Below are 14,971 nucleotides of genomic sequence, written 5' to 3'. Positions count from 1 at the left end.
ACTCCCACAGAGCAATGCTGAGGCAGAGACAAGACCCCTTGGGCACCTCCGTGCGACACCCCCGCTGGTCACCACCACGTGCCGCCGGCCCAGACGCCCTGGCAAGGGAGATCTCTTCTGGGGCCCCCTGTGCTCTTTCGCATCAATCGCTTTATGAGCCAGACCAGGGTTGGCAGCTGTTCCCTGTCACAGGTCAGACAGCGGGTCTTTCCGACCCTACCGGTCACTGTCTCTGCCACACCCGTCCAACTCTGAGCCGCCCCCTGCGCACAGCTGCGTGTGACCGCGCTCCCATGTGGACCCTGACATGGGAATTTCACAGAGTTTTGATGCCACAAATACTGTTCGTTTGATTTTTCCCCAATCGTTAAGAAAAGTAATAATCATTCTATGCCCCAGGGCCAATTCAAAAACCAGAGGCGGGCTGTATTTCGCCCACAGGCCTCTGTCTGTGGACCCCCGGCCTAGAGCAAGCGGCTAATGCCTTAAGGCCCAGCTTGTTCATCTGCAAAATGGGGGCAGAAAGACTTGCCCCATCTGACTGACAGAACTGGGAAAGGCCACCGTGGAAAAATGGTTTCAATGCTTAGAGCATGTGGGAATAACCACCTGTCGGCAAACATTTGTTCAAATTCTCGGGCTTTCACGGTAATCCTCACAACAACCATGAGACCCTTCACGGATGAAGACGCACGAGATGAAGCAGTTCGCTCTGGACCCCTCAGCCGGGCTGCTGGTGACGTGATGGGGCTGTGGGGGTGGCAGGAGCCCGGAGTCTCCCTCCTGACCAGGCGCCCTGCAGCAGCCTCGGCCTCGGCCTCGGCAGTCTCCCCACCACGGGCTCATCAGTCCCCGCTCGGGCTCTGCAGCAAGACCAGCACCCGGAGTCCCACGCCTGTGCACGGGGGACTTCGTGCCAGCAGTGGCTGCTGACTGGCGGGTAACTACCCAGGAGGGGTCTCCACACTGTCTGTCCCACGAATCACATGCACCTTCCCAAAGTCACATTTAGTGAACATCTTTCACTACTCGAGTTACCAACCCTGCAGTGAAAACGATACAGGAAATCTTCAGTAAAAGCATTTTCTCCTTTAATCATGAGGAAAAATGCAACCCTCCCCTCAATCTGAGTTTAGTGTAAAGAGTACAGAGTTTCATGCAGGCAACACATGAAGTAGGCAACAGAAAACACAACACGGGACTTTCAAGTTTCTCGTTTTTTAGGCGCTACCCTCCACCGCTTGGAGAATTGCCCTGATCACTGCTGCTGGTATCTCTCTAGTTTGTGTAAAAAATCACTTCTTGTCCCTTCCTTTCTACTGCCCACTCCCAGACTAAGAATTATGATATAAATATATATATACACACATATATATATACACACCATACTTTGAAAATGTTCTATGGATTTCTATCATTTACAGCTTTTAAGTCTGACTAATCTTGTTGACTAGTACTGTTCTGACAACTGTTCTAGAAATCTAAAGTTCTAATCATAAAATCTAGAAAATTCTCTATGTGTAAATACGACCCAACTCAAATTTACCACTGAGACATGACAGAGAAACTGATAAAGCCAAGTTTTAAGAGACCATTTGTTCACATCATCATTTTTTTAATTTGTTTTGCTGGATCAAAACCACATTTCGCCTTTCATTACATACCGAACCATATTTATGAATAAATATTTCTCATATTAGAAACACAAATGTGAAAATAAATATTACCGTCCCCACTAATTTCATCTGCAGATCCAGGTAGCATGCAAAGAAAGGGGGGAGGCGGGGGGGGAGGAGGGCAGGGAGGGGAGAGAGGGAGACACACTATTAAAAAGACAAGTAAGTCAAAGCACAAAGAAAACAAAAAAATCTCCCCCCAGGTCTAATTCAAAAGATGAGCGAGCGCTTGCAGTAGTGCGTGTGTTTACTTGGCGTCAGGGCATCACGCCCAGTTTCCAGCCGTCCACACGTCATACAGAGCTCCACAGCCGTTCTGTAAAGCTGGTCCCGACCACACTGAGCAGAACTAATCTGACAGGCTCTCAGTTAACTGCTAAAACTAGTCTGTACCCGCTCAAAGGAGAGTTGCATCCTGTCAGATAACAGTGAAGAGAAGCAGTCATCCCTGAGTCTGGTGAAGGCTAGCCTCCCCCAGGGAGCCCCAGGCCAGGCCCGGCACAGAAGCTGAACAACGTGCCAAGTTTCCACGTGAATTTATGCAGCGTTGGGAGAAATCCCTGTTCCGATCATTACAAATAACCTTTGCTTCCCAAGAAAAGATGCAAGTGGCCTGGCGGCCTCAGCTCCACAGCGCCCCCGAGTGCCTGCCAGCGAAGCACGACAAGCAGCCGGGGGTCCCTCGGACCCTCCTCCATTCTGCAGCACGCTGCTGTAGGACACCCGCAGGGTAGACCGAGGTACCTGCCGGCCCCCCAAATCAAACCAGGAAGCCTCGCCTCGCCCGGTCATGCATTTGAAAACCAGCACACAGGCAAACAGGACGTCTTCTCTCCGAGGGCAGCCCCCAGCGGGTCAGTGTGAACCGCCGCCCCGTGCGGCTGCTGGGCAGCACAGAGCACGTACACGGAGCCCCGGTTAAGGCACACTCAGCTCAGGGCAATGTACAAGCGTCCGGTTAGGCCCGCGGCCCGGGCGGGGTTAGTGGGAGCCGACACGAGCGAGTGCAGTACCGGTAGAAGGCTCATGGGAACAGAAGACCAAAGGGAGAAAGCGCCTAGCTTTCTTAACTTTATGCTGGCGGGGACTGACTCCTTTATAAAGAGGCAAGAGGAAGAAAGAGAAAAATAGAAACACATTATTTCATACGAAAATACAAAAGAAAACTTACGTTACATTTTAAGGCAGCTCTATAAAAGCAAATACAAACTTGGAATGCTTTCATTGGACTACTGGCTCACTTTATTCCTTACTCTGATTTGACTTGAGTTTTAAAAAGCATACTAATATTCCAAAATACAAGTTCCTCTTTTAGCCAAGATTAGCACTAGATACAGAAACTCTTAGCCAGACACACGAGTCTCCCAGCTCTGCAGAGCCAGCCAAGTGAAGGTAGTACAGACATTTTTACAAATAATAAAACTGAAACAAACTGAAAACAAGACCAAAAAAAAAAAAAAATCAATAAATAATCCAAGAATCCTGTGGACATTCAACCACAAGGAAAAACTGCCAGAAACTAGCACATCATGATCTATGAGTTTCATGAGCAATTTCCCCCAAATCATCAACAAAGACACAGGCTCACAGACCTCCAGGGTACACCCTAAATAAATGACTTTAACATACAAACTAGCAATGAGGTGTCTGAATGCGCAGCCTGCAAAGTCCCGTGGCCCCTAGCACGGTCTGCTCACAAACTGCGCACTGCGGCAGCGTCTCTGCTCCAGATGCCGGGGGCAGCCCAGCCTGCCAGAAGTGCAGCGCAGCAGCGCAGAGAAGCAACAACCACAGTGTGGCACGGGGCAGAGAGGGCGTCTGTCAGACTGAAGTCAGAACAGGGGACTACAGCTCCTGAACACGCAGCGCTAAGAACACGGGACACAGAAGACACGCAACATTTAAAGGCATCCCAGGGGTCCCCTCGAGAAAGGACTTCAGGGGTGGCCCAGGGAGAGCAGGGCCAGGACCCACTGATGCAAGGACTTACAGACGGTGTCAGCGTGTTAGGAACGGAAGCAAGAGCAACGGAAACAGACCACGGAGTGATATTTCAGATGCTGCATTGTGGCCACGACCCTGTTACAGAGGGTTTCACCCTCTTGTCGCCGTCAGGAGGGTGCAGCTTCCTGTGGAGGCCTGGCGCTAAGCCTGCATGTGCCCAGGTGGGCCTGGGCCTGGGGCTGAGGACGAGGGCAAGGGCAGGCGCTCCAGGGGCTGTGACGGCTGAGACGGGAACCCAGACGGCGGGAAAGGGGACAGCATTCCGTCAGTGTCCTGACTTCGGTAATTACATTGTGATCGTGTGAGAGGAGGTCTCTGGTCTTCGGAAATGCACGTCGGAACACTTGTCAGTAAAGGGGTACACCATGTCCGCAAGTCCCATCAAACAGCCCAAAGGGGAAAAAACTAAGCAAAGACAAGGAGGCCAAAATACAGTGAGTCCAAGTAAGGAAGAGGAGAAACTTCATTTTACTGTACTAAACCCATTCTTTAGGTGTGGAATTATGGAAACATAAAATAATCAAAGAACACATATTTGAGTTGAGATGCGGGCTCCCCTACTCATTCTTTGACCTTGAAAAAGTTACCGAACTTGTTTCATCGGTGAAGTGAGGCAGTGATAGCGGCTTCCTCCATGGGGAGCGGCGGCGAGCACCCTGTGGGGTTCCCCGGGCTCCTGGCACAGGGCAGCTGCTGCCCAAGTGTGAGCTAGTCCCATTCTCTATCGCTTATTTTATTTCTAAACTGACCTGAGTACTGAGTTCTCCTCCGACAAGGGCTCTGAGGGGAAGCCACGGTCCTGGCTTTGAGGGTGGTGGCGCCCCAGGGCAGGGGCCGGGGCTGGTAGGGGAAGTGACCAGAGGCTTAGAGGAGATGCTGTGGATTCCACAGCGGTGAAGGGCGGGGGGCGGGGGTGACACAGGAAGCTTCTCCAGGAGCTGGCACCCCGGGCGCTCCTTCCTGCTTGTCTTTAGTGACACAAGCAGAGCAGCAGCCCAGATAAGGCCAAAGTGCACGAATCCATAACACTGCGCAGAAAATCCCTAACGCTGCTCAGAAAACCGGAATGCTGCTCGGAAGACGAGGGCACAGAAGAACAAGACCCAGCCAGGGCAGTGCCGCATCATTTTAGAAAACCGGAGAGTAAAGGGAATGCAGAGGGCAGCTCTCCATCTCTCCTGTAGGAAGCATGTCCCAGGGTGAACGAAGACCCGGGAGGAAAAGCTGTTTTTGCAAAGACGACAGTTAACGAGGTAAAGACGCGGCAGAAGTCACGGGAGGCCACCTCGCGGCCCGACAGAATCCAGGCCGGCAAAGACACGGGCATGAAGGCCTCGGGTGCGGTGCTCACGGGAGCTTTAGAACGCTTGCTCGGACACTGACCCAGCCGACTGGTCGGTCTGCAGGTCCTGGCCTGGTCAGTCTGCAGGTCCTGGCGAGAGCGAGCTACATGGGGTGTGTTCTTGTAAACAACCCAACAAGCCGCTGAGCCTGAATCTGATCCAACTTCCCTTGATCCTAGTAAATGGCCCATGGCCCCTGGGGAATACAGAAATGCAGGGCCCAGGGGGAGCACATCAGCACAGCGTCACAGACGTGTCCCTATCTGGACCCAGGGTGTGGGGACAACAGCATAGGCGACACAATGTCTTCAACAGATAAAGCGCGGCGATGCTGCTTATTAGTGGAGGTGACCGGGGGAAAGTGGAAACAGGGACACGGGGCTGAGGTAACAGGCGTGTGGCCTGGGAAGTGTGGAAAAGTGAACACGCCGTTGAGTCTGTGGTCGTACTCGTTGCTCTGTGTTTCCTGTGGGCTTTTCCTCCCGGGAGGGGTCTCAGCTGCTCCTGCAGGGGCCCTCCACGTGTCTCTCTACACGTCTGCAGCCCAGGGGTCAAGGCCAGCTCAAGACTCAGGACTAGGAAAGCAGTTTAGCTCTGGAGACTACTTTAGAATGCATGGTCTAGCCATCTCAGTGCCCATGTGACTCCAGAGTAGTTTTCTCAATCCCATGAGAAGCCAGAAAGGGGAGAGGCAGGTGGTTGGGCTAACTGGTCTCAGCAGAGACAGAGTTCCAGCGCCCTGGTGAAGGCAGCAGAGGGAAGCCAGCACAGCGGGCTGCCGTGGCCATCAGCCACCCTGACCACACCCAGGGAGAAACCACTGTGACCCTATTGACGACTGAATGTCTCTCCTAACAGGAGACAGATTATAGAGCCTACTGGTGATCGCTGCAATCTGAGCTTCTAGTAAGCCAGCTACTTGGAACAAGCCAGTAACACCCAATACTTACACTTCCTGCAATTAAATATACTCAGCACCATCGATTTGATTAAGTTACATCACAGAGCACGTAAATTATAAAAATCAACTCTGCACGTACTAAGTGCTAATACTCTAAGTTAGGATACTTAAAAAAAAATTCCCAAAAGCTAGTGTTAAAATCAAGCTTTCAGCAATAGGCAGGACTGCACTGTAAACCAGAGCAGTGAGAACTGAAGCCAGCAGGCAAACCGGACAAAAGAAACCCTTTCAAACCTGAGTAGAGAGCAGGCTTTTGAATTTTAACAGAAGAACGTCAGACATGAGGCAGTACTATGCTATTCTGGACAAATGGGGGGACAGACCACAATGCAATCACACTCAAGACTGTTCCAAACCAGTCCTCCCTCCACAAAGGAAAGTCACTAAGCTTCTGAATGATTCAGAGTGGTCTAGGGTAAAGAGAGCGGGCTGTCGAGTTCCAGGCGTAAGTTTCTATCAGGCTTTCTAGCACTTACTATGTGAATCGGGCCCGGCTCCCTCACCTCTTGAGTCTTAATCTCCTCACCTGTAAAGTGGGAATGGTACTAGGAAGAATGTCTGGAGGTTTAAACAAGATAGCGCAGGTGAACATGGCAGGCATCATCTCTGGGCCCCGTGTGCGTACAAATATCTGTGGACAGGAGCGCCTGGGGGGCTCAGTGGGTTAAGCCGCTGCCTTCAGCTCAGGTCATGATCCCAGGGTTCTGGAATCGAGCCCCGCATCGGGCTCTGTTCCGCAGGGAGCCTGCTTCCCCCTCTCTCTCTGCCTGACTCTCTGCCTACTTGTGATCTGTGTCAAATAAATAAATAAAATCTTAAAAATTTTTTTTAAAAAAAATACCTGTGTATAAACTTGTGTTTATGCATCTGCAACACAGTAACAAGTGAGTCACAGACCATGCATGTGCCACCTTGTATTTTACAGAGCTTTACAAACTATTTTGCATATATAAGTGACTTATAAATTTATAATGAATCAGCTGAAAGCAAGTAACATTTATTTTGTTAAATACATTTTAGTTTAGGGGCGCCTGAATGGCACAGTGGGTTAAGCCTCTGCCTTCAGCTCAAGTCATGATCTCAGGATCCTGGGATGGAGCCCCACATCGGGCTCTCTGCTCAGCGGAGCCTGTTTCCCCCTCTCTCTCTGCCTGCCCCTCTGTCAACTTGTGATCTCTGACAAATAAATAAAATCTTTAAAAAAATACATTTTAGTTTAGAGTAATTTTTAGTCACTAACTGGAAAAACCTAAAAGCCATAAAGGAAATGATGATGCACAATTAACAACTAAATTAAAAAATCTGTTCCGAAGTTAAAATTTTCTAAATTGCAATAAATACTGAAAAAGTGCTGTCACACAGGGCTCAGCAGAAACAATCAAACCAGACATCTCTGACAGAAAAAGATCACCACGTCCACGTTCATGGCAGAGATGTAAAAGAGAAAAACGTTCTACAACCTCTGACCCCACTTCATGCAATTGAAACGGTCAACCGGAGCCCTGGTCATACTGTGGCCGCGTCATCACCACGTGCGGCCCTGTACTTCTGGTCACAGTAAGGTTTAAAAAACAAACCAAGAAAACCCTAAAACTCAGAAACCAACCAAACAAGAAACCAGAGTTTATACCTTCAAAACATTTAAAATTCAGCTTTATTCACTGCCCTGTGTTCCTGGAGCATTTGTGTGTGTGTGTGTGTACACACACACACACTCCCTCTCTCTCTCTCCCGGCTCAAGCCCCATCCACGATGCAGGCCACCCCCCCCCTCCCTGCCATGCTCGCAGCCCCTTCCTGCAAGCACTGGGCTCTCGGTCCTAACACAGCTGCGCTATAATACACACGTGTCTCCAAAATCTTATTAGGCTAAAAAAAATTACCTTAGGCCCTCGGAATGATGTGCCCAGGGAACTGTGCTGTTACTCTTTAAATCTTTCAATGTTACATCTATTTTCATAGGGAAACTTTGCCGAGACTTCAGGCAATCTCTCCGTATGGTCACCATACAGCTGTGGTCTTAATGAAGATGACTGAGGACTGACATTTCTTTGCAAGAAAACAAGAATGAGAGCCTGGTACCTCCTCTCGCAAAGTCAGGATTCTGCTCCATTTCCCAACCAGGGATCCACCCAGAGCTGAAACGCCTTCGGTTATCTGGATCTTCATTCTCCCTGTTGGCGGGCTTCCACGCTCCTCACCCAAATGCTCCAGAACCACTCTGTGATGAGCTCACAGGCCGCCATCCGAGAGCCAAGGACTCTCACGTGCCTGCGAGCTCCGAGTGTCCTGCCTTTCTTCCTTCTGCTCCCGGTCCTGGAATTGCATTTCTAAGTCCTGGGCTGTCTCCACACCTCGCTCAGGCATCCACTGACTCACTCAAACACAGTTACGAAGTACTGATGTCCCTCCCATCAATAAGCAGAAAACTAGAACAGCCTTTGCCCTATGATGGGGCTGTGATCTTGTGGACAAGACGGTTTCTAAACTGATCACATCCATCTAAAGACTTTTCATAACAGAAGGATGCACAGTGGGCTAGAATACTCTGGGGGAAGGAGTCTGGAGTAGTCAGGGAAGGCTTCTAGGAGGTGGTAATATCTGAATCTGGTCTGAAGACCAAATAAGAACTTTTCAGAAACAGGGCAGTCAGACAAGTTCCACTTTCTCCACCTTGCAAGTGCTTCTCCATCTGTACCCAAGGGAACCCCTCTAAACCGGCACTGAAAGAGAACACTGCCTAGGAGGTAATAATGCCCAGTTCCAGTCATTTCAAGGGCGACAGTAACACATCTGTTTACTTTCTGAGATTCTTTGCTCAGATCTGTGAGAGAGGGAGGAAAAAGGTGCTATCAGAGATCATAGCTAAGGCCTGTGAGGACTTAATGCCGGGAAGCCATTCTGAACACTTACTAAGGAGAGTCCTGTCCCCTCTTTGCTGAGTGTGACCCCGGCCAAGCTGCTGTACCTGCTGCATCTCCTGGTCCCTCTCCCTGATCTCAGCCACCTCGGCTGCAACTCTCACTTCACTCAGCTACCGGCCCCCATGTTACCTGATCAGAGATACTTTCCTTGACCACAATTCTATGATCTCTTAAAAAGTGTTCTTTATTTACATAGTCTCTACTCCCAGTGTGTGGCCAGAACTCATGACCCCAAGATCTAGAGTCGCACACTCCGACTGAGGCAGCCAGGGGCCCCTGACTACAGTTTTCAAAAGCCTCCCCCTTGCTGCTCTCGGTTCACCTGCTACGTTTTGATCCAGTGTCTCTGATCTGTCTCCTCCACAGAGTGCCAACTGCGTCACGGCAGGGACGTGGCCTTGCTCTCGCCGTCATACCCCGCACTCAGCACGGTGCCTGCACGCGGCCAGCGCACGGCACTTGCTGACTCATGCACAGTGGAGACTGTCGAACTGCACTGACACCCATCTCACAGGGCTCGCGAGGGGCTCCACGAGACGGGGCGAGACAAGAGAAGCACGCGCTTGCGGTCGGCATGTCACGGGGCCGCAGCTCCAGCTGGGAGCCAGGACAAAGAGAGTGGGCTCGCTGCAGGGGGAGCAGACCCCAGTCTGCAGGCCTGGGGCAGCGGGTTCTCTCCCTCAGGGGCCCAGGGCCACCCCCACGTGGTGCAGGTCTCCACGCTGCTCGGTAAAGAAATCCCCCGGGGCTGGAAACCGTACAGGCTTTCTGGGTATCAATGTAAGAGCTTCCGGGTTAGTGTGAGGCAGGCTCCTGGTGGGCCGGATGTTAGGTTTTACGGTCTCTGTGGGGACATAAATACCCACACCTGTCAGCCCAGTTCACTGAAGGGAGTAGGCAGTGGTGGGATGACCAGGGTGCGGAGCACTGCAGAGCCACTGGTGTGGTCGCGAAAGGTCCCCTAAACCTCAAGTGCTCTCCTTTGCCTGCAGTGGTAAATGACCACAGTGACAAGCACGTTAGAGTCACCGTAAGAACGGGAACACGGTGACACGGGCTCCGGCCAAAGGGACAGCTCCAGCAAGCTCACCGACTGCTGTGAGAGGGCGGGGGAAGAAGCTGGAAAACACCGTGTGTGTCGGCAGGGGCAGCTCTGAGGGCTAAGCTCAGGGACCTAAACTTTGTCCAACTGTAAATTCGAACTGCAGGTCTCTGACCAGACAGGTGCCTATTTAAATGATATACACAGGATGGCAATGCGGTTAATTAACCTGGAGGAGGGACTGCGGTCAGACCTGCGGCTAGGGGAGAGCTAGGGACAATGAAGGCCGGACGGGAAAGCGTGGGTGGCAGAGAGAGGTAAACCCCGATGTTCGAGGATGTCCGTTGCTAAAAGCTCTGAAGTTCAAAGCCTGAAGCAGGGAGGACACGAATTAAAGGGAACCAGGAGAACTGAAGGAGCCGATGTGAAGGGTTTCGGAGGACCTCATCTGAGCCGCAGTCCCGATACACCTGACAGGGCACCCCTGCTCTCGCTTCAGCGTGGGCTGGGGAGCACACTGGCCCCCATGGGGCTGGTGCACATGCTCGTGACCCAAAGCATGACGGCGTGGAGCTCTGAGAGCGGCACAGCTGGCCCCGATCTCACCTGTTCTAGACGGCACACTGTGGGTCATCCCAGGGCGCCGGCCGTCCTCTCCGCGGAACCCAGGCCTGCTCAGGGAGTGACTCCTCTGCCACGCTCACCACTTTAGCGCAGGCAGCTTTTGTCTGTGCAAATGGATCACAAACTCCCTGAGGGCCCTGCCCCATGGTGGCCCAGCCCCGCCGCTGGGTTTGGAGAGCACACCCGTGAAGGCAGCATACCGGCATAAAGGACTATTCTTCCAGAACGTGCTGGCAAGCCCACAGCCCACCAGACATCTGACCGGCCAGGGCCCCAGCTCGAGTACCCAGAATGTTCTCCAGCTCGTTAGGGAGTGACCACAGTGCTCTGGCACATCTGTCCCACAGCTCATCACTAGAGTCTTTGCCGAGTGTATAAAGCTGGGCATGAACACTTCTTGAGAGAGTGTTGTGGGGTGTTCGTGCACAGTAAAAAATCAGCAATTACATTTGGATGCTGGAACACTAGGGAGGAATATAGTCATTGACCTGGCAGAAGCATAAAACTAAATTTCAGAAAAAATTAACTCAAGGGAAATCAAAAGAATAGGAATTAGGTTTCTTCTGAGTCACATTATTAGACACTGGAGTTATTAGGAAGCTGCTGTTGTAGAAACGTAGCACAGAGCTCAGACTGGACTGTAGATGTGTGTGTGTGCATGTATGTACACGAACGTGCACACACATGCATGTCTGTGTGTTGCGTTCACGTGTGCACACATATGTGTGTCTGCATGCTGTGTTCACGTGTGCACACACATGCGTGTCTGCATGGACGTATAAAAGACACCAAACTTGGGTCCACAGAAGATGCTTCCCGTTCCTGCTTTCCTCATTTCCCACATTATTCAATGGGGGAAAATGGCATATATTTTTTGAAAACATACGAAGGAAAGCACACCATACTCATGACCCCAGCAAAGAATAGTTAACATACTGCCTGTGCCAGTATCTTAACTATATCTCTTAAAAAAGCAATATTCAAACATGACTTGATGTTAATTGTGAAAAACAGAAACCACTGAAAAACATTTTGCATTTTTTGAACTCAGAACAACAATAAATACACCAAGTACACACTGTTACATTCTAGGTTGCAAAGATACATTATAGCGGCAGGCTCCCGAGTGAGAGCATTCACCTGAACAGGATCAACATAGCATCACAACTGAAGCGAAACTCGCAATTCTATATGGTCTTGGAAGAAATCCAGTATTACACATACGTCTTCTCTAGGGAAAATCTGTGAACCACATTTAAACCTGTTTAATGACGTTAAAATTCAGGAGCTTTGGATCATCAGACTGCTTAGCTTTCTAAGCTATTCTAGGAAGAGCCATCACAACCGAGAGGCCCCTCCGGCTACAGCACTGTGAACGTTTCCGCGGGGCAGCTGGCCGGCTGGGGCTTTCCGGGGGGACCTTCTCACCTGACACAGAGACCGCGTGTGTCCGCACGCCTTGCTTCTCGCTGTTGGCCGGCCTGAAACAGAGAGGAGCAAAGCCGTGAGCGCCTAGAGTCGGGACCACTCCGTTTCTCACGGAGACCACCCACTTTCAAGGATCATTTTTAAGATGAAGCACTACTGCCCGAGGCACTTAAAATAACCAGACCGCGCTACTGTTCTAGAAGTCAGGAATCACAACAGGCAACTGGAGGAACGCCAAGCGGCTCCGAGAAAGCCACTCGTGCTAGCAGTTTCCGCCCTACACCTCCACTCCGCGTCGCTGGGTATGTGGGTCCGGTCAAGCTTTACACTGCGATATGAGACTGCAGGGGACCGGCCTGCGCTTACGAAGCAGAGGGAAGAGACACCCAGAGCTGGAATCACACTCTAAAACAGAATGTGAGACCCTGGAGGGTCCCCGGCCCTTCTTCAGGTCACAGCACGCAAAGGGCCGGCAGGACACTGGTAACTGTTCTCATTATTTATCTACCGAAAACAAGTAAGCCCCGTTTACCTGGTTACTTGTTTCATGCAATGGCCCCACAACAGGTGTGTTTTACATATTCACCCACATAAAGTAAAATTTTGGCCAAAAGTCTTAGCGACACTTAAAATACAGAATTATAGCTCCGTTTTAAACTTTTAGAAAGCACAAAACACAGAGAAAGTAAAGGAACCCCAGACTCTTGAGATGCCAGAGCCGCCTCTGACGTTTTCATGGAAGACTCCTTCCAGGTCCTTAGGCGTGCACTACAGAAACGCTGAACAGAAAATGGTTCTAGCACATAGAATGGACCCTGGGAAACAGGGGACCCGAGAGCAGACCCCTCGAGAGCAGGAACATCCCGTACGTGGTCATGGGGCCTCTGTGGTCAGGGATCTCAGCACAGAGCCATGGGAGCCGGCTCCTTTTACGGAGTTCTCTGTGCATCTGCGATCTCATGATCTCTGAGGCTGAACCAGAGCTGCGGCGGGACACGTCAGCGGCTCCAGCTCCACGGCCCCTACCAGACTCCCTGCAACTCCCCAAACCGGGCGCACTAAGAAGTCCAGGTGCGCGCTCCCGAGAGCAGGCCGGGCCGGTCGCCTCCACACTCCGCAGCCCGTGGTCTCCAGGGACTGTGGCCACTCAGCCTGCCCAGCACTGCCTGCCACCAACGGCCACCACAGCGTTTGCTGCTCTATGATTTATGGCCATGGCGCCCTTTCAAAGGTCGCTTCTTTATTCAGTGTTTCTAGCGTCTGTTGCCACTTCTGACCTACTATACTCTCCATCCACTTCTGTACCTAGGTTTATGATTCTGTTTATGACTCTGTTTATGATTCCATTTTAATCCTCAAAGTCATCTCTCACAGATTTTCTACAGTTGAAGATATTCTGGGCTTAAGTTTCTGGCCTAACGTGGGACACTTATGAATATCTATTTAACATTACTGAGTTTGGGAAACACGCTGCCTGAGAGCTGAAAGCGAGCTGCTTTGGCCCATCCCTCCCCCGCCCACACAGCTACGGGGTACCCCTCGCACACCAGACACTCCCCGGTCAGGTCTGTGATGCCACATGACCCTGGCTGACCACGTGGCCCCAGGGGCATGGATAAGCAAAAAGGCAGTTCTGCGAGTGTGATAAGTCCTCCGGCAGGGAAGACGGTGTTATGGGGAAGCACCCGGGGGTGCCCTCCAGGACTGGACGATCGTGGGAGGTTTCTAGAGCCTGGAAAGCAGAGCAGGGCCAGGTGAGGTTACAGACACTGGAGTCGAGGGGCCTGGAAGCGAAGAGCCTGGTGGCACAGAAAAGGGGCGTTTACTTCGGCAACTAAAGGAAGTTCGACAGAGCCAGGAAGGTCAGGAGTGGTGATGAAGCACCCCCAGAGGGGCCGGGGGGACCCGAGGTCGGGTCTGGCCCGCGGGCCCAAGGATGCTGGCCTGTACCTGCAGGGCTCCAGCAACGCCTGCAGAGTCGTGAGACCGTTCCGGCCCCGGAACACTTGGCACTGGGCTGTGATGCTTATTTACCCATGTGTCTGCGCTGCCCAAGTTTAACTTTCATTTGGTGCCCGGTCCCTCGCACACTGGCTGACCCCAGAGAAGTTACTAAGTAAGTTCTTCTGGCATCACTGCCCAATTCTTTTTACTCTTATAGATCAACACATCTACTACGAAATTTATGATAGAAGCAACTTAAGAAATGAACTTAAATTACTTGTTTACTTTTCTCACTTGTGAAATGGCCAGAATGGCACCAGTTCTTAGGTTCGTACAAAGGAGAGTATAAACCATCAACAGTACTGTCCCCGGTCCTGTCACTGGGACGGGTCCTCTGGCCACCCAATGAACTTAAGGTACGGGGAAAGTCATCTTCACTTCTGGTTAACCCTAAATACATAACACAATTTACAACTGATTTGACGTCTTCCTGGAAATACTTGTTTTCTACCTCCCTAGTCATATACAGAGAAATTTGGTGGTTCAGCCAAATGAGAAATAAAGCACGGTGATTGCTTGACAGTTTCCAACACGACTAAGTAACAAAATGCACAAGGCAGCACTTACTTTGGTATCGATGGCAAAGCCCGTTCGCCTTCTGGAGAAAGAGAGAGAGAAAGAGAAAAATGAGGTTCCCATTTTTTTTGAAAAGATTATGTGTAGCAATCAGAGAACAAGTGAGTCTTAGTCGAAAATTTAATAAGGAAATTATACCATGTATCTTAGGCTTCATGGTTCATTTTCAGTGTTTACAACGCACGTGAACTGACTGGAGGTGCCTGCTGTGCGGACGGTGCTGCCCAATCACAGCGCAGCCCTGGGGCACTAGGTGGGTGGAGATGGACCTCCCAGGAGACCCTGTAAGATGAAGGACCTCTTCCAGTCAAAGTCAACATTCCTTTACAGCAAAGGACAGGCCATTTGTCCTTGGACAACAACCCTCAGTAGGAGCAACCCCGAGACCCG

General features: G+C 51.0%; 1 protein-coding gene across 49 annotated transcripts in view; it reads right to left on the bottom strand.

Moving 5' to 3' along the window:
- The window catches only part of PTK2 (protein tyrosine kinase 2), a 247,100-nt gene that overhangs the window by 74,174 nt on the left and 157,955 nt on the right, over positions 1-14,971 (bottom strand). For 32 of the 49 annotated variants that reach the window (XM_082720640.1, XM_082720644.1, XM_082720642.1 and 29 more), the window contains 2 exons: positions 14,573-14,603; positions 12,002-12,054 (listed from right to left, as the gene is read on the bottom strand). In XM_082720640.1, the coding sequence (XP_082576766.1) occupies positions 12,002-12,054; positions 14,573-14,603 (84 nt within the window). Of the gene's footprint in view, positions 1-1,727; positions 1,746-2,689; positions 2,771-12,001; positions 12,055-14,572; positions 14,604-14,971 lie in introns of all 49 variants that reach the window. The other 17 variants (XM_082720679.1, XM_082720631.1, XM_082720632.1 and 14 more) reach the window with 2 other exon arrangements.

This window comes from Mustela nivalis, assembly GCF_964662115.1.
Source record: "Mustela nivalis genome assembly, chromosome: 2".
Classification (NCBI taxonomy): Eukaryota; Metazoa; Chordata; class Mammalia; order Carnivora; family Mustelidae; genus Mustela; species Mustela nivalis.
The sequence above is the reverse complement of the archived record's forward strand: the minus strand, read 5'-3'. Positions and strand labels throughout refer to the sequence as shown.